Genomic DNA, 16,755 nt, shown 5'->3' with positions numbered 1-16,755 from the left:
GGCCAGCTGCCAGTCACGGCGCCGTGAGCCAATCAGCACGAGGCGGGGCGGAGCCTCCGGGTCTCCATTCATAAAGTTGCGCCGGGGCCGGGAAACGGCGTCGCTGGAGGAGGGGGGGGGGGCGGGGATCCCCGGGAACCCCCCCGACATCGGAACCCTCCCAGAACCGGTGACACCCCCCCCCGGTGGCGATCCCGGCCCCGGGGACCCCCCCCAGTCTCCCGCCTCCACCGAGATCCTGACCCCCAGGGATAAACCCCCCCCCCCCCCCGGGAGCCAGTGACACCCCCGGTGATCCCGGATCCGGGCTCAACCCCAACTGCCGCCCCCCCAGCGCCGAGCCCACCCCCAGCCCCGGGAACACCCCCCCCCCAGCCCCCGCGCCCGGGGGATCCCCAACCCGCCCCGAGCCCTCCCCCGGCTCCGGGGACACCTCCCCCCTCCCCCAACACCCTCCTTCGAGCCCCCCCGGGAGGCCCCCCCTCCGTGGTGCTTGCCCCCCCACCCCACCCCCCGAGATCCCGGACTCGGTACCCCAACCCCTCCCGGGACCGTTCCGTCGCCCCCCCCGAGATACGGACCCAGGGAATCCCCGGGGACCCCCCACCGCATCCCGGTGCCCCCCCCCCCCCACACACACCCCCTCCCTCCCCCCGGAGGCAGAGGCACGATCAGTGGGGGGAAGGGGGGGGGGGGGGGCATCCGCTCCCCCCCCAAACCCCGTTTATTCGGCACCGACCGCGGGGCTGAGGACGGACGCGCTCGTGACATCCCCCCCCCCGCCCCCCATCGCCCGGGAGGGGCGTGTCCCGGCGGGGGGGGGTGGGGTGGGGGGAGGGGCTCAGCCCCGCCCCTTCTTGGCCTTGCCCTTGGGGGAGGGGCGGCCGCGCCCCCCAGCGCGTGGGGGAGGGCGCTGCCCGCGCGCTGCCCGGCCTCGCGCTCGATCTTCAGCCGGATCGCGACTTCCAGGCGCTGCGGGGAGGGGGGACACGAAGCGGGGGGGGTGTTAGTGGGGGGGGCACCGCCGGGGCGCCCCCCCCCCAACCCTTCAACCCCTCTCCCTCCCTCTCCCCGCCCCCTCCTCACCTTCTTCAGCTTCTGCTGCTGGATCACGCGGACCTTCTTGGGGGCGATGGTCCGGCCTGGGCGGGGAGGGGGACGGGTGGGCGCAAAGCCGGAGCCCGCCCTCCCCCTTCCCGGTACCCTCTTTCCCCCGCCTCGGGGCTCCCCACAGCCACCCCGGGGAACCTCCCCCGCCCCCCGGCCTCCCACAGCCCCGGCCGCCCCTCACCTCCCTTCCTCGGCCCCTTCGTCGCCCGGGACGGGGTCGTTTTCCCCCGCCCGGGCCGTTTCGCCGCCGCTTTGGGCCTCCCCTGCGCCATGTTCCGCGGCCGCTTCCGGGTTCCGCGCGCGGGGCACGCCGGGAAACGGGGGCGGGGCGGGGCGCGCGAGGGGTGCCGGGATACGGCAAGGCGCAAAGGACGCCGGGATATGGCGGGGCGCGCGGCGCAAGGGATGCCGGATACAGCGAGGCGGAAGCGCTCTCTCTTCCTCTTTCCACCCCGCGCCGGAAGTGGCGTTTAATGCCCGCGCGCCGCCAGCGCCGCGCGCAGCTCGCCGGGGGCGAACACCCCCCACTCGGTGATGATGCCGCCCGTGATGAGGTCATGCGGCGTGACGTCAAAGGCCGGGTTCCACACGTCGATATCTGCGGGGGGGAGGGGGGAGGGGTCAGAGCAGCCCCAGGGATGGGACCCACCGCCCCATACGGGACCCCCAGGTCCTATATGGGAGACGCCCCCCCCCCCCATATGGGACCTCCCCCCTCCGTATATAGGACCCTCTGCCCCATATGGGACCCCCTTGACCCGTCTGGGACCCCCCCCCGGCCTGTGAGCAGCCTGGGGGCCTGGGGACACCCCCACCCTATGGGGCTCCGCTCCAGCCCCACTGCTGTCCTCGGGGGGGGACACACACACGTGTGACACCCCAAATCCCCCCTGGGGGACACCAATATCCCCCCCCCCCCGTCCCTCTCCCAGCCCCGACACCCACCCGGGGGGGACTCGACACCCCCCTGGGGACACGTGAACCCCCTTGGGGGGGACCTGCCAGCCCCTTGGGGACACAACACCCCCCTGGCGACCCGCGACACCCACATGGCCGGGGGGGGGGACCTGACACCCACTTGGGGACCCACCACCCCCCTGGGGACCCACCACCCTGGGGACCCCCGACACCCGCTTGGGGACACGTGAACCCGTTTTGGGGGGGACCCACCACCTCCCTGGGGACCCGCGACACCCACTTGGGGGGATGCGACACCCCCCTAGGGACACGCAACACCCCCCTGGGGACACGTGAACCTGTTTTGGGGGGGACCTGACACCCCCCTGGGGACCCACCACCCCCCCCCGGGGAACCCCGACACCCCCCTGGGGAACCCCGACACCCACTTGGGGACACGTGAACCCGTTTTGGGGGGGCCCGACACCCCCCGGCGACCCCGCCACCCCCTTGGGGACACGTGAACCTGTTTTGGGGGGGACCCGCCACCCCCCCGGGGACCCGACACCCTGCTGGGGACCCGCGACACCCCCTTGGGGACACGTGAACCTGTTTTGGGGGGGACCCGCCACCCCCTTGGGGACCCACCACCTCCCTGGGGACCCGTGACACCCACTTGGGGACCCACCACCCCCCTGGGGACATGCGACACCCACTTGGGGACACATGAACCCGTTTTGGGGGGGACCCGACACCCCCCTGGGGACCCTGACACCCCCTTGGGGACACGTGAACCTGTTTTGGGGGGGACCCGACACCCACTCGGGGACCCGCCACCCCCCTGGGGACCCACCACCCCGCCGGGGACCCTGACACCCCTTAGGGACACGTGAACCCGTTTTGGGGGGGACCCACCACCTCCCTGGGGACCCGCGACACCCACTTGGGGACCCACCATCCCCCCTGGGGACATGCGACACCCACTTGGGGGGATGTGACACCCCCCTGGGGACACCTGAACCCCTTGGGGGGGACCCGACCACCCCCTTGGGGACCCACCACCCCCCTGGGGACCCCCGACACCCCCTTGGGGACATGTGAACCCGTTTGGGGGGGGGACCCGCCACCCCCCCGGCGACCCCCGCCACCCGCTTGGGGGGGGACCCATCCCCCCCATCCCCCCCCCCCCCCCCCCGGCCCCCCCCGCGCCGCACCGGGGGGGGCGAGGCAGACCCCCCGCAGGTGGGTGAGCTCCCGCGGCGGGCGCTGCTCGATGGGGACGCGGGTGCCGTCGGGCAGGGAGGGGTCGCAGGAGGCGCCGGGGGCCGCCACGTAGAAGGGGACGCCGAGGTGTCGCGCCGCCAGCGCCAGCGGGAACGTCCCCACCTTGTTGGCCGTGTCGCCGTTGGCCGCCACGCGGTCGGCCCCCACCACCACCGCTGGGGACGGGGGCGCCGTCAGCCGGTCCCCAAACCCCCGTGTCCCCCCGCCCCGGCTCACCCTGCACGCCGTGTCCTCCCCGTGTCCCCCCGTGTCCCCCCACCCCAGCTCACCCTGCACGCTATGTCCCCCACCATGTCCCCCCCGTGTCCCTCCATGTCCCCCCGTGTCCCCCTTGTCTCTCCCACCTCACCGGCTCACCCTACACGCCGTGTCCCCCCCATGTCCCCCCCCCATGTGCCCCCTGTCCCTGTCCCCCCCACCTCACCCACTCACCCTGCACACCGTGTCCCCCCACATCCCCCCGTGTCCCCCCGTGTCCCCCCGCCCCAGCTCACCCTGCACGCCATGTCCCCCCCCATGTCCCCCCGTGTCCCCCTGTGTCCCCCTGCCCGGGCTCACCCTGCACGCCGTGTCCCCCCCATGTCCCTCCCTGTCCCCCCATGTCCCCCCTGTCTCCCCCACGTCACCGGCTCACCCTACATGCCGTGTCCCCCCACGTCCTCCACGTCCCCCCTGTCCCCCCCACCTCACCCACTCACCCTACACGCTGTGTGTCCCCCCCATGTCCCCCCATGTCCCCCCATGTCCCCCCGCATCCCCCCGTGTCCCCCCACCCCGGCTCACCCTGCACACTGTGTCCCCCCCCATGTCCCCCCATGTCCCCCCCACCTCACCAGGTCACCCTACACGCTGTGTGTCCCCCGTGTCCCCCCATGTCCCCCTGCCCCAGCTCACCCTGCACGCCATGTCCCCCCCATGTCCCCCCGTGTCCCCCCCGTGGTCCCCCCGCCCTGCTCACCCTGCACGCCATGTCCCCCCCCATGTCCCCCCGTGTCCCCCCCATGTCCCCCCGTGTCCCCCCGCGTCCCCCCCGCCCCGGCTCACCCTGCACGCCATGTCCCCCCCCATGTCCCCCCGTGTCCCCCCCGCGTCCCCCCGCCCCCGGCTCACCCTGCACGCCGTGTTCCCGCATGGCGGCGGCGGCGGCGCGTCGGCGATGAGGGTGGCGGGGAGCCCGTCGTGGCGCAGCTCGAAGGCCGTCAGCCGCCCCCCCTGGTTGTAGGGGCGCGTCTCGGTGCAGAACACCCGCCGCAGCCGGCCCCGCTCGTGCAGCGCCCGCACCACGCCTGGGGGGGGGACACACGCACACGCACCCCCGCGTCAGGGACGGGTATCAGCCCCCCCCCGGGACCCCCCCCGAACCCCAGCACCCACCCAGCGCGGGTGCCGTAGCCGGCGGTGGCCAAGGTGCCGGTGTTGCAGTGGGTGAGGAGGGTGACGCCGCCGGGGGGGACGCGCTCCAGGATGTGCTGGGCCCCGTGAGCCCCCAGCCTGCGGTTGTCGGCCACGTCCTGCGCCAGCAGCCCCTCGATGTGCTCGATGAGGCTGGGGGGGGAACACGGGCGGCTGAACAACCCCCCCCCGGCACCCCACAGCCCCCCGGGGACCCTACACACACACACCCCACAGCCCCCCCGGGGACCCTACACACACACACCCCACAGCCCCCCGGGGACCCCCCCCACACCCCCCCCCCAGGGACCCCACAGCCCCCCGGAGACCCCCCCCATACCCCCGGCACCCCACAGCCCCCCCAGGACCCCACACACACCCCACACAGCCCCCCGGGGACCCCACACACCCCCCACAGCACCCCCACAGCCCCCCGAGGACCCCACACACACACACCCCCACAGCCCCCCGGGGACCCCACACACACACACCCCGGGGACCCTACACACACACCCCCCCCCCAGGGAACCCACACACCCCCCCCGGCACCCCATAGCCCCCCGGAGACCCCCCCCACACCCCCGGCACCCCACAGCCCCCCGGGGACCCCACACACACCCCCCGGCACCCCACAGCCCCCTGGGGACCCTACACACACACACCCCCACCCAGGGACCCCACACACCCTCCCTGGCACCCCACAGCCCCCCAGGGACCCCACACACACACCCCCCACAGCCCTCCGGGGACCCCACACACCCCCCACAGCACCCCACAGCCCCCCGAGGACCCCACACACACACACCCCACAGCCCCCCGGGGACCCCACAGCCCCCCGGGGACCCTACACACACCCCCCCCCCCAGGGACCCCACACACCCCCCCCGGCACCCCACAGCCCCCCGGGGACCCCCCACACACACCCTGGCACCCCACAGCCCCCCCGGCACCCCACAGCCCCCCGGGGACCCTACACACACACACCCCCCCCCAGGGACCCCACACAACCTCCCCAGCACCCCACAGCCCCCCAGGGACACCCCCCCCACACCCCACAGCCCCCCCGGCACCCCACACCACCCCCCGGCACCCCACACACCCCCTCCAGCACCCCACAGCCCCCCGGGGACCCCCCCCACACACACACACCCCAGGGACCCCACACACACCCCCCGGCACCCCACAGCCCCCGGGGACCCCACACGCACCCCCCACAGCCCCCCGGGGACCCTACACACACACCCCCCCCAGGGACCCACACACCCCCGGCACCCCACAGCCCCCCCCGGCACCCCATGGCACCCCACAGCCCCCGGGGACCCCACACACACACCCCACAGCCCCCCGGCACCCCACATCAACCCCGGCACCCCACACACCCCCTCCCAGCACCCCACAGCCCCCCCGGGGACCCCCCCCACACCCCCTGGCACCCCACACCCCTCCCCGGCACCCCACAGCCCCCCGGGACCCCAATACCCGCCCCTTACTCCCCCTGACACCCCAAATCCGCCCCCTTCCCCCCCCGGGAGACCTCAATATCCCCCCCCAAGTTCCCCAGCCCCCCAAAACCCCCCCAGGGAACCCCAATATGCCCCCCCCACCTCCCCCGGGGACCCCCACACCCACCAAACTCCCCTCTCCCTGAGATCCCACACCCTGAATCCCCCCGGGGGGACCCCACTATCCCCCCCCACCTCTCCCAGCCCCCCCCAAATCCCCCCTGGGGACCCCACTATCCCCCCCCACCTCTCCCGGCCCCCCGAATCCCCCCAGGAGAACCTCTATATCCCCCCCCACGCCTCCCAGCCCCCCCGAATCCCCCCTGGGGGACCCCAAAATCCCCCCCCACCTCTCCCAGCCCCCCTGATATCCCCAGGGGGACCCCACTATCCTCTCCCAGCCCCCCAGATCCACGCGGGGGACCCCAATATCGGCTCCCAGCCCCCCGAATCCCCCCAGGAGACCTCTATATCCCCCCCCCACGCCTCCCAGCCCCCCTGAATCCCCCACGGGGGACCCCACTATCCCCCCCCACCTCTCCCGGCCCCCCGAATCCCCCCCAGGAGACCTCTATATCCCCCCCCACGCCTCCCAGCCCCCCGAATCCCCCAGGAGACCTCTATATCCCCCCCCACGCCTCCCAGCCCCCCCCAAATCCCCCCAGGAGACCTCTATATCCCCCCCCACGCCTCCCAGCCCCCCCGAATCCCCCACGGGGGACCCCACTATTCCCCCCCACCTCTCCCGGCCCCCCGAATCCCCCCAGGAGACCTCTATATCCCCCCCCACCTCTCCCAGCCCCCCGAATCCCCCTCTCCCCCCGCCGTGTCCCCCCCCCGGTACCTCTCCCGCAGCTCCTGCGCGGTGACGCCGGGGGTCTGCGCTCGCCTCCGGGCCAAGTCCTGCAGCCGCCGGCCCTCGCGGCCCAGGTTGGCGGCCGTGGGCCGCGCCGTCAGCAGGAACCGCAGCCGCTCGCCCACGAAGGCGGCCAGCTCGCCCGCGTCGTCCCCCCCCGCGCCCCCCGCCAGCTCCACCGCCAGGCTCAGGCACCCCACCAGCGCGATGGCCGGCGCCCCCCGCACCTGCGGGCACAGGGCGCCCCGTCACCAACCCGGGGCGGCCTCGGGGACGGGGGTGTCCCCAAGACCCCCCCCACCACCAAGGCTGACCTCCATGGCCCTGATGGCCTCCCAGGCGCGTTCCACGCTGGCCACGGGCTCGTAGCGGAGCTGCTCGGGCAGCAGGAGCTGGTTGAGGACGGCCAGGGAGCCGCGGCGGTAGCGGATGGCCTCCAGCGCCATGGCCCTGCCGGAACCCGGGGAGGAAGACGGAAACGGCCCGGAAAAAACGGACACGGGCTTCCTGCCCCCCCCCCCCCCCCCCCCCCACGCTGTACCCCCCCACGACCCGCACCTAGGCCTGGGAGAGACGGGAGGGATCGGGGAGGGGGGGGGGGGGGAAGGAACGGGGACCCCCCCCAATGTCCCAGGTGAGGGGACAGAGTGGGGACACCCCCCCCCCCCACCCCGATCCGGACTTCGGCCATGGCGGGGGGGCGGGAATGGAGGGAGAGGGACCCCCCCCGTGTCCCAGGTGAGGGGACAGAGTGGGGACACCCCCCCCACCCCCCCCCGATCCGGACTTCGGCCATGGCGGGGGGGCGGGAATGGAGGGAGAGGGACCCCCCCGTGTCCCAGGTGAGGGGACAGAGTGGGGACACCCCCCCCCCCACACCCCGATCCGGACTTTGGCCATGGCGGGGGGGCGGGAATGGAGGGAGAGGGACCCCCCCCGTGTCCCAGGTGAGGGGACAGAGTGGGGACACCCCCCCCCCCCCCCGCCCCCGATCCAGACTTTGGCCAGGGAGGGGGGGAAAGGGAGAGGAAAGCGACCCCCCCACCGGAGGGGACAGAGTGGGGACCCCCCCCACAGAGCCCCGTGATGGCGGGGGGGGGACACACACACAGACGGCCGCAGGAAGGCGAGGGGGGACACGGCTGCTGCCAACGGCTTTTAATGACGGGGGGGGGGGTGTATAAATTACCGGGGGGGTGTTATTAGGTGCCCCCCCAGGACCAGCCCGGGGGAGGGGGGGAAATCCACCCCCCAAAACGCCGCTCAGGGGCTCCCCGCCTCGGAGCCGGAGTCGGAATAGTCTGCCACCAGGGAGGTGGCGGCGGCAGGGGGGGCCGCCCCCCCCTCGTCCCCCCCCTGCATCCGCCGGGGGCTGCGGGGGCCGGTCTCCCCCAGCTCCGTGGCCCCCCCCGGGCTCCGCCGGCCCCTCGGCCCCCGCCTCCGCCGAGCGACGCCGCACGATGCCCAGGCCGGCGGGGGTCGGGGGGGGGCCCCGCAGCGTTCGCGCCCCCCCCAGCTTGCGAAGGGTTTCGCCGGGGCGGCCGGGGGGGGCCGGGGGGAACCAGGAGCGGCTGGAAATCTCCGTCCGCTTCATCCGCTGCTTCTCCTCGTAGGCTGCGGGAAAGGCGGGGGGGGGGGTGTCACGGGGGGGTGGGGGGGGGACGGAGGTCCCCAGAGCCTTGTGGCCCCCCCCCCCCAGACCCCCCCCCCCCCCCAAGACGCACAGTCGGGGCTGTGGTACTTGAGGAGCGCGGCCAAGCGCCGATCCTCCGCCGCCTCCGGCACCAGCGGGATGCTCAGCCCGGCCTTCGCCTGCAGCGCCGCCGCCTCCTCCTCCTCCTCGCGCAGCGTCTTCTTCTCCTCCTGGGGGGCGGGAGGTGGGGGGGACACACACACACACACACAGGGCCGTCAGCCCCCCCCCCCCCCCCCGAAATCCGGGCGCAGGGGGGTCTGCGGGGACCCCCCCGGCTCGCCCTGAAGCAGCTGTTGAGGGCGAAGTCGTTGGGGACGGGGAGGGGGGCAATGGGACACAGGGCTGTCAGCCCCCCCCGAAATCCGGGTGGAGGGGGTCTGGGGGGGTCTGGGGGGGGTCTGTGGCCCCCCCCCGCCCTCGGCTCACCCCGAAGCACCCTGAGGCGGCTGTTGAGGGTGAAGTTGTTGGGGATGGGGGGGGTCAATGGGACACAGGGATGTCAGCCCCCCCCGAAAATCCAGGCAGGGGGGGTCTGCGGGGACCCCCCCAGCTCGGCCTGAAGCGCCCTGAGGCGGCTGTTGAGGGCGACGTCGTTGGGGACGGGGGGACAATGGGACACAGGGCTGTCAGCCCCCCCCGAAATCCAGGTGGAGGGGGGTCTGGGGGGGCCCCTCTGGCTCACACTGAAGCGGCTGTTGAGGGCGACGTTGTTGGGGACTGGGGGGCAACAGGACACAGGGCCATCAGCCCCCCGAAATCCAGGTGGAGGGGGGACCGGGGGGGGGTCTGTGGGCCCCCCCCTCCCCCCCAGCTCACCCTGAAGCGCCGTTGGAGGCGGCTGTTGAGGGCGACGTCGTTGGGGACGGGGGGGGGGGGGGCAACAGGACACAGGGCCATCAGCCCCCCCGAAATCTGGGTGGAGGGGGTCTGGGGGGGGCCTGGGGGGGCCTGGAGGGCCCCCCCCCCCCCCGAGCTCGCCCTGAAGTGCCGTGGGAGGCGGCTGTTGAGGGCGACGTCGTTGGGGACGGGGGGGCAATGGGACACAGGGCTGTCAGCCCCCCCAAAATCCGGGTGGAGGGGGTCTGGGGGGGGTCTGTGGCCCCCCCCCCTCGGCTCACCCCGAAGCACCCTGAGGCGGCTGTTGAGGGCGAAGTTGTTGGGGATGGGGGGGGTCAATGGGACACAGGGATGTCAGCCCCCCCGAAAATCCAGGTGGAGGGGGGTCTGGGGGGGCCCCTCTGGCTCACACTGAAGCGGCTGTTGAGGGCGACGTCGTTGGGGACGGGGGGGGGCAACAGGACACAGGGCTGTCAGCCCCCCCCGAAATCCGGGTGGAGGGGGTCTGGGGGAGACCTGGGGGGGGTCTGTGGGCCCCCCCCTCCCCCCGGCTGACCCTGAAGCGCCGTTGGAGGCGGCTGTTGAGAGTGAAGTTGTTGGGGACGGGGGGGCAATGGGACACAGAGCCGTCAGCCCCCTGAAAATCCGGGTGGAGGGGGTCTGGGGGGGGCCTGGGGGGGGTCCGGGGGGGCCACCCCCCCCCCAGCTCACCCTGAAGTGCCGTGGGAGGCGGCTGTTGAGGGCAACGTCGTTGGGGACGGGGGGACAATGGGACACAGGGCTGTCAGCCCCCCGAAAATCCGGGTGGAGGGGGTCTGGGGGGGGCCTGGGGGGGGTCTGTGGGGGCCACCCCCCCCGGCTCACCCTGAAGCGCTGTCGGAGGCGGCTGTTGAGGGCGAAGTCGTCCTTCCAGGCGCTCTGGGCTTCCTGCAGCGTGGCCAGCGTGGGGACGGCTCGCTGCAGCGCCGCCCGGTCGGCCACCCCGTGCTCCAGCCGGAACATGGCGTCCGTCTCCAGCTTCTCCTTCTCCTCCCGCTCTGGAGGAAGGGGACGGTGACCGGGGTGGGGGTGGGGGGGACGACACACGTCCCTGGGGTGTTTTGGGGGCACGGCGGGGGGGGACTCACCGGTGGGCACGACCTGCTGGTTGTCCCCCATGTCCCAGCGCTCCTCCTTGCGCCGGGCGCCGCTGACGATGACGTAGTCGCAGCCGGCCGGGTCCGTCTGCATCTCGATGTAGTTGACGCAGAGGTGACACTTCATCCGGAACCTGGGGACGGGGACACAGCCCGGGGCGGGGCGGGGGGGGGGTGTCGGGGACGGGGGTCCCTGCGCCTGCCCGCCGAGGAGCGGGGGAGGGAAGGGGCGGGGGGGGAACGACGCGCGCGGCCGCGGCCCCCACCTGTAGATGGGCGTCGTGTAGTAGGTGCCCACCTTCTTCTTCTCCGCGTTGTACCGCACGCCTGGCGGGGCACGGCGGATGCGGGGACACCGGGATGCGGGGACAGGCGGATTCAGGGACGCCGAGAGTTGGGGACAGGCGGATTCAGGGACAGGCGGATTCGGGGACACCGGGAGGTGGGGACAGGCGGATTCAGGGACATGAGAACGCAGGGACAGGCGGATTCAGGGACACCGGGAGTTGGGGACAGGCGGATTCGGGGACAGGCGGATTCAGGGACACCGGGAGTTGGGGACAGGCGGATTCGGGGACAGGCGGATTCAGGGACACCGGGAGTTGGGGACAGGCGGATTCGGAGACGGCGGATTTGGGGACAGGAGGATTTGGGGGCACACAGGGTTGGGGACAGGCGGATTTGGGGGCACACAGGGTTGGGGACAGGTGGATTCAGGGACAGGTGGATCTGGGGACACAGAGAGTTGGGGACATCTGGATCCAGGGATGTTGGATTTGGGAACAGGCGGATTTGGGGACAGGTGGATCCGGGGACGGTGGATTTGGGGACAAGCGGATCTGGGGACAGGCGGATTCGAGGGGACAGGCGGATCTGGGGACAGGCAGATCTGGGGACAGGCAGATCTGGGGACAGGCGGATTCAGGGACACACAGAGTTGGGGACAGGTGGATCTGGGGACAGGCGGATTCAGGGACACAAAGAGCTGGGGACAGGCGGATCTGGGGACAGGCGGATTCGGGGACACACGGAGTTGGGGACAGGTGGATCTGGGGACACACGGAGTTGGGGACAGGCGGATTCAGGGACACACAGAGTTGGGGACAGGCGGATCTGGGGACAGGCGGATTCAGGGACACAAAGAGCTGGGGACAGGCGGATCTGGGGACAGGCGGATTCGGGGACACACGGAGTTGGGGACAGGCGGATTCAGGGACACACAGAGTTGGGGACAGGTGGATCTGGGGCCACACGGAGTTGGGGACAGGCGGATTCGGGGCCACACGGAGTTGGGGACAGGTGGATCTGGGGACAGGCGGATTCAGGGACACACAGAGTTGGGGACAGGCGGATTCAGGGACACAAAGAGCTGGGGACAGGCGGATCTGGGGACAGGCGGATTCGGGGACACACGGAGTTGGGGACAGGCGGATTCAGGGACACACAGAGTTGGGGACAGGTGGATCTGGGGACACACGGAGTTGGGGACAGGCGGATTGGGGGCCCGGAGGCGGCAGGACTCACCCATCCCGATGTGGTTCTTGCAGCCGTCGCACCAGATGTTAAAGGGCATCTCGAACCTGGGGAGGGGGGGACGACACGGGACACGGCGCGGGGACGTCACCGTCACCGCGGTGGGGGGGACACGGGGCCGAGCCCCCGGCCGGGGGCAGGGACGCTGCGGGGGGGGTCCCCGGCCACTCACCTGATGATGAGGATGCCCTGGGCCAGCTTGCGGGCCCGCTCCCGCAGCGGGTGGCTGCCGTGGTACTTGTTGAGGGAGCCATGCTGGGGGGGAGGGGGGAAACAGGGGCGGGGGGGGGGTCAGTGGCCCCCGCCAGCCCCCTAGTTGCCCCCCAGTTGCCCCCGGGACGGAGCCGGGTGTCCCCGCAGCCCCCTCACCTTGGCGGGGTCGAAGTCGGGGGGGTAGTACTTGTTGGTGCCTTTGCGCTCGCCCTGGGGGGGGGAACAAGGGGGTCAGAGCCCGGCAGGGACCCCGGCGTGGCCACTGTGGCCACCATGCAGCTGTGGTGGCCCCGGTGGCCCCAGCATGGCCACGGTGGCCCTGGCGCAGCCGCAGCGGCCTCAGTACAGCTGGGGTGGCCCCAGTGCGGCCGCAGTGGCCCTAGTGCGATTGCGGTGGCCCCGGCATGACTGCGGTGGCCCCGGCGGCCCTGGTGTGGCCACAGTGGCCTAAGTGCAGCCGTGGTGACCCCGGCATGGCCACAGTGGCCCCAGGATGGCTGCGGTGGCCTCGGTACAGCCGTGGTGGCCCCAGCATGGCCACAGGGCCCCCGGTGTGGTTGTGGTGGCCCCAGCGTGGCCGTGGTGGCCCAGGCGTGGCTGTAGCGGCCCCAGCTTGGCCGCGGTGGCCCCAGCGTGGCCGTGGTGGCCCAGGCGTGGCCCCAGTGGCCCAGGCGTGGCCCCGGCCGCACTCACCATGGCGAAGGGTCTCTAGCGCTGCAGGACGGGACCTGGGGGGGGGACACACAAAGAACCGCGTCACCGGGGGGGGGGGGGGGGGCGGGTCGTGGCCGGGAGGCTCCCAGTCTGTACTGGAGCCCCCCCAGTACCCCCCCAGTACAGGGTTACCGGTCACCAGGACGTACTGGGACAGGGCCCCCCCCTCCCAGTACGGGGACGAGGGGATGGGGACACCCCTCCCAGTATGGTTTTATGGCCACCAGTACGTACTGGGACGGAGCCACCCCCCCAGTACGGGGTTACTGGTCACCAGTACGTACTGGGACGGGGATATCCTCCCAGTATGGGCTCACCAGCCACCAGTATGTACTGGGACGGGGTCCCCCCTCCCAGTACGGGGACAAGGGGATGGGGACACCCCTCCCAGTATAGTTTTGTGGCCACCAGTACGTACTGGGATGGAGCCACCCCCCCAGTATGGGGTTACCGGTCACCAGTATGTACTGGGACAGGGCCCCCCCTCCCAGTACGGGGACAAGGGGATGGGGACACCCCTCCCAGTATGGTTTTATGGTCCACCAGTATGTACTGGGATGGGGATATCCTCCCAGTATGGGCTCACCAGCCACCAGTATGTACTGGGACAGGGACACCCCCCCAGTATTGGGCTAAGGAGATGGGGCCCCCCCTCCCCGTACGGTTTTATGGCCACCAGTACGTACTGGGATGGGGATATCCTCCCAGTATGGGCTCACCAGTACGTACTGGGATGGGGATATCCTCCCAGTATGGGCTCACCAGTACGTACTGGGACGGGGATATCCTCCCAGTATGGGCTCACCAGCCACCAGTATGTACTGGGACGGGGTCCCCCCTCCCAGTACGGGGACAAGGGGATGGGGCCCCCCCTCCCAGTACGGTTTTATGGTCACCAGTATGTACTGGGACGAGACACCCCCCCGGCCAGTACGGGGATAACAGGATGGGGGCCCCCCCCTCCCAGTACGGTTTTATGGTCACCAGTACGTACTGGGATGGGGATATCCTCCCAGTATGGGCTCACCAGCCACCAGTATGTACTGGGACGGGGCCCCCCCTCCCAGTACGGTGACAAGGGGATGGGGACACCCCTCCCAGTATAGTTTTATGGCCACCAGTATGTACTGGGACGGAGCCACCCCCCCCAGTACGGGGTTACCGGTCACCAGGACGTACTGGGACGGGCCGCCCCCCCCCCCCCCCCATTAAAGGCCCCGGGCCCGGCCCCCCCCCGGCCCCACCGACCTCTTCCTGCTCCGCTCCTCGGTCCCCGCCCCTTCCGCCGCGTCACGCGCCGGCGAGTGACGTTTCCGGCGTCCCGGAAGGGGGGGTGGGGCGTGGCCTCGCGTGAAACCCCGCCCCTCCCGCGGCCCCCGCGCCTGCGCGCTGGGCGCCACGCGCCCCCTCACGGCGCCGCCGCCATGGCAACGGGCACCTGCGGCCGCCCACGGCAACGGGCGCCATGGCAACGGGCACCTGCGGCCGCCCATGGCAACGGGGACCCTCGGCTGCCCATAGCAACGGGCGCCGTAGCAACGGGACCCGCAGCCGCCCATGGTAACGGGGACCCACGGCCCCTCATGGCAACGGGTCTCCATAGCAACGGGACCCTCGGATGCCCGTGGAAACCAGCCCCCCCCCCCCCCCCCGCCGCTGTCCTCGGCTGAACCCGCCGCACACGCGTGGGACCCCCCCCGCCCCGGGACCCCCCCCCTCGGCCCCACGGGGCTGCGGGGTCTCCCCGGGGCCTGGGGGGGAGCCTGGACCCCCGCTGCCCCCCGGGAGGGGACAGGGCGAGCCGGGCGGGGGGGGGGGGGGGGGCGCGTCCTGGTGGCACCGCGGCCCCGTGTCCCTGTCCCCGTCCCCGGGGTTTGTGTCCCCGGGGGCACAGAGGGACCCCCGCGACGGCGACTTAGGTCCCCGTGTCCCGGGGGGAGGGAGGCGTCCCCGTCCCCGTCACCGCGACGGGGGTCCCAGAGGGGACAGAGGGACCCCTGTCCCCACCACAGGGTGTGTGTCCCCATGTCCCCAAGGGGACGGAGATGTCCCCGTCCCTGTCCCTGCTGCCATCCCGGCCTCATCCCTCCCTCCCTCCCTCCCCTGCCATCCCCGTGTCCCCGCCATCCCCACTGTCCCCGTGTCCCCAGGTCCCCGCCATCCCCGTGTCCCCACCATCCCCACTGTCCCCACCGACCCCATCGTCCCGTGCCCCCGCCATCCCTGCCGTCCCCATGTCCCTGCCGTCCCTGCACCCCCACTGTCCCCGTGTCCCCGCCATCCCTGTGTCCCCACTGTCCCCGTGTCCCCGCCATCCCTGTGCCCCCGCCGTCCCTGCTGTCACCGTGTCCCTGCTGTCCCTGTGTCCCCACCGTCCCCGTGTCCCCACCATTCCCTGGAGCTACTGCGCTGCCGTGTCCCTGTGCCCCGGGGGGTCGGAGGGATGGAGGGACAGAGGGACGGAGGGACAGGGGGACAGGGGGGGACAGAGGGATGGAGGGATGGAGGGATGGAGGGACGGAGGGACAGAGGGACAGGGGGACGGAGGGATGGAAGGACAGAGGGACGGAGGGACAGGGGGATGGAGGGACGGAGGGACGGAGGGATGGAGGGACAGGGGGACGGAGGGATGGAGGGACAGAGGACGGAGGGACAGGGGGACAGGGGGGGACAGAGGGATGGAGGGATGGAGGGATGGAGGGACGGAGGGACAGAGGGACAGGGGGATGGAGGGATGGAAGGACAGAGGGACGGAGGGACAGGGGGATGGAGGGACGGAGGGACGGAGGGACGGAGGGACAGGGGGACAGAGGGACGGAGGGACAGAGGGATGGAGGGACGGAGGGACAGGGGGACAGGGGGGACAGAGGGATGGAGGGATGGAGGGACAGAGGGACAAGGGGACAGAGGGACAGGTGACCGGGCTCCGTCCCCTCCCCGGGCTCGGAAACCCCCCGTCCGCGGGGCCGAGCGATGCCCGCGCCGGCTGCCGGCACGGCGGGACGCCCATCTGTGCGCGGGGACACGGGGACACGGCGCCAGGGCCTCCGTCACCTCCCGCCCCACGGCCACGGGGACACGGGGGGGGGGAGCCGGGCTGGGGGGGGGCCCCGCGGCGGGCTCGGGGGGGGGGGGAAGGGCTGAGCCCGGTGTCCGGCTGCGCTCAGCCCCACGGCCGGCACGCGCGGGCCGCCACGCACACATGTGCCGGGACGGGGCGACGGGCCCCGCACACGCGTGTGGGGCTGTGCGCGTGCGTGTGGGGCTGTGCACGTGTGTGTGGGGCTGCGCACAGTGCGTGTGGGGCTGTGCACGTGTGTGTGGGGCTGTGCACACGCGTGTGGGGCTGTGCACGTGTGGGGGGGCCGTGCACACGCGTGTGGGGCTGTGCACATGCGTGTGGGGCTGTGCACACAGATATGGGGCCACACACACGCGTGTGGGGCTGCGCACATGGTATGCGGGGCCGTGCACCTGCACCTGTGGGGCTGTGCACGCACGCGTGTGGGGCCATTCACACACGTGTGGGGCTGCGCACACACGTCTGGGGCTGTGCACATGCACATGTGGGGCTGTGCACACACA

The 16,755-nt window shown here is 72.7% G+C and overlaps 3 protein-coding genes across 3 annotated transcripts; all 3 read right to left on the bottom strand.

The window, feature by feature from the left end:
• Positions 1 to 698: 698 nt before the first annotated feature.
• CUNH19orf53 (chromosome unknown C19orf53 homolog) lies at positions 699 to 1,477 on the bottom strand. The gene is given in 4 exon segments (XM_063322054.1): positions 699 to 870; positions 873 to 972; positions 1,087 to 1,142; positions 1,292 to 1,477. Coding segments are annotated over 4 exon segments (276 nt in total). The 5' UTR covers positions 1,383 to 1,477; the 3' UTR covers positions 699 to 841.
• On the bottom strand, positions 1,437 to 7,522 carry MRI1 (methylthioribose-1-phosphate isomerase 1). The gene is given in 7 exon segments (XM_063322055.1): positions 1,437 to 1,708; positions 3,222 to 3,446; positions 4,402 to 4,440; positions 4,443 to 4,577; positions 4,643 to 4,836; positions 7,030 to 7,268; positions 7,356 to 7,522. Coding segments are annotated over 7 exon segments (1,092 nt in total). The 5' UTR covers positions 7,488 to 7,522; the 3' UTR covers positions 1,437 to 1,580.
• A 77-nt stretch (positions 7,523 to 7,599) lies between these two features.
• YJU2B (YJU2 splicing factor homolog B) lies at positions 7,600 to 14,774 on the bottom strand. The gene is made up of 11 exons (XM_063322052.1): positions 14,419 to 14,774; positions 13,150 to 13,184; positions 12,613 to 12,666; positions 12,416 to 12,498; positions 12,235 to 12,290; positions 10,977 to 11,037; positions 10,702 to 10,844; positions 10,439 to 10,611; positions 8,766 to 8,904; positions 8,195 to 8,655; positions 7,600 to 7,605 (listed from the first exon to the last, which is right to left on the bottom strand). The coding sequence occupies exons 2-11, from the start codon at positions 13,150 to 13,152 to the stop codon at positions 7,600 to 7,602; spliced, it is 1,179 nt and encodes a 392-aa protein (XP_063178122.1). The 5' UTR covers positions 13,153 to 13,184; positions 14,419 to 14,774.
• Between the last annotated feature and the right edge of the window lie 1,981 nt (positions 14,775 to 16,755).

The sequence above is a fragment of the Chroicocephalus ridibundus genome, unplaced genomic scaffold (genome assembly GCF_963924245.1).
Source record: "Chroicocephalus ridibundus unplaced genomic scaffold, bChrRid1.1 SCAFFOLD_763, whole genome shotgun sequence".
NCBI classification, from domain to species: Eukaryota; Metazoa; Chordata; class Aves; order Charadriiformes; family Laridae; genus Chroicocephalus; species Chroicocephalus ridibundus.
Note: the sequence above shows the minus strand (reverse complement) of the source record. Positions and strands in the feature narration are given on the sequence as shown.

Excerpts from the sequence above, each read along its gene's own strand:
- YJU2B (XM_063322052.1), bottom strand. Across the intron at positions 12,499-12,612 it reads CCGACTTCGACCCCGCCAAG|CATGGCTCCCTCAACAAGTA; the intron begins GTGAGGGGGCTG and ends CCTCCCCCCCAG. Across the intron at positions 8,656-8,765 it reads CAAGTACCACAGCCCCGACT|CCTACGAGGAGAAGCAGCGG; the intron begins GTGCGTCTTGGG and ends CCTTTCCCGCAG.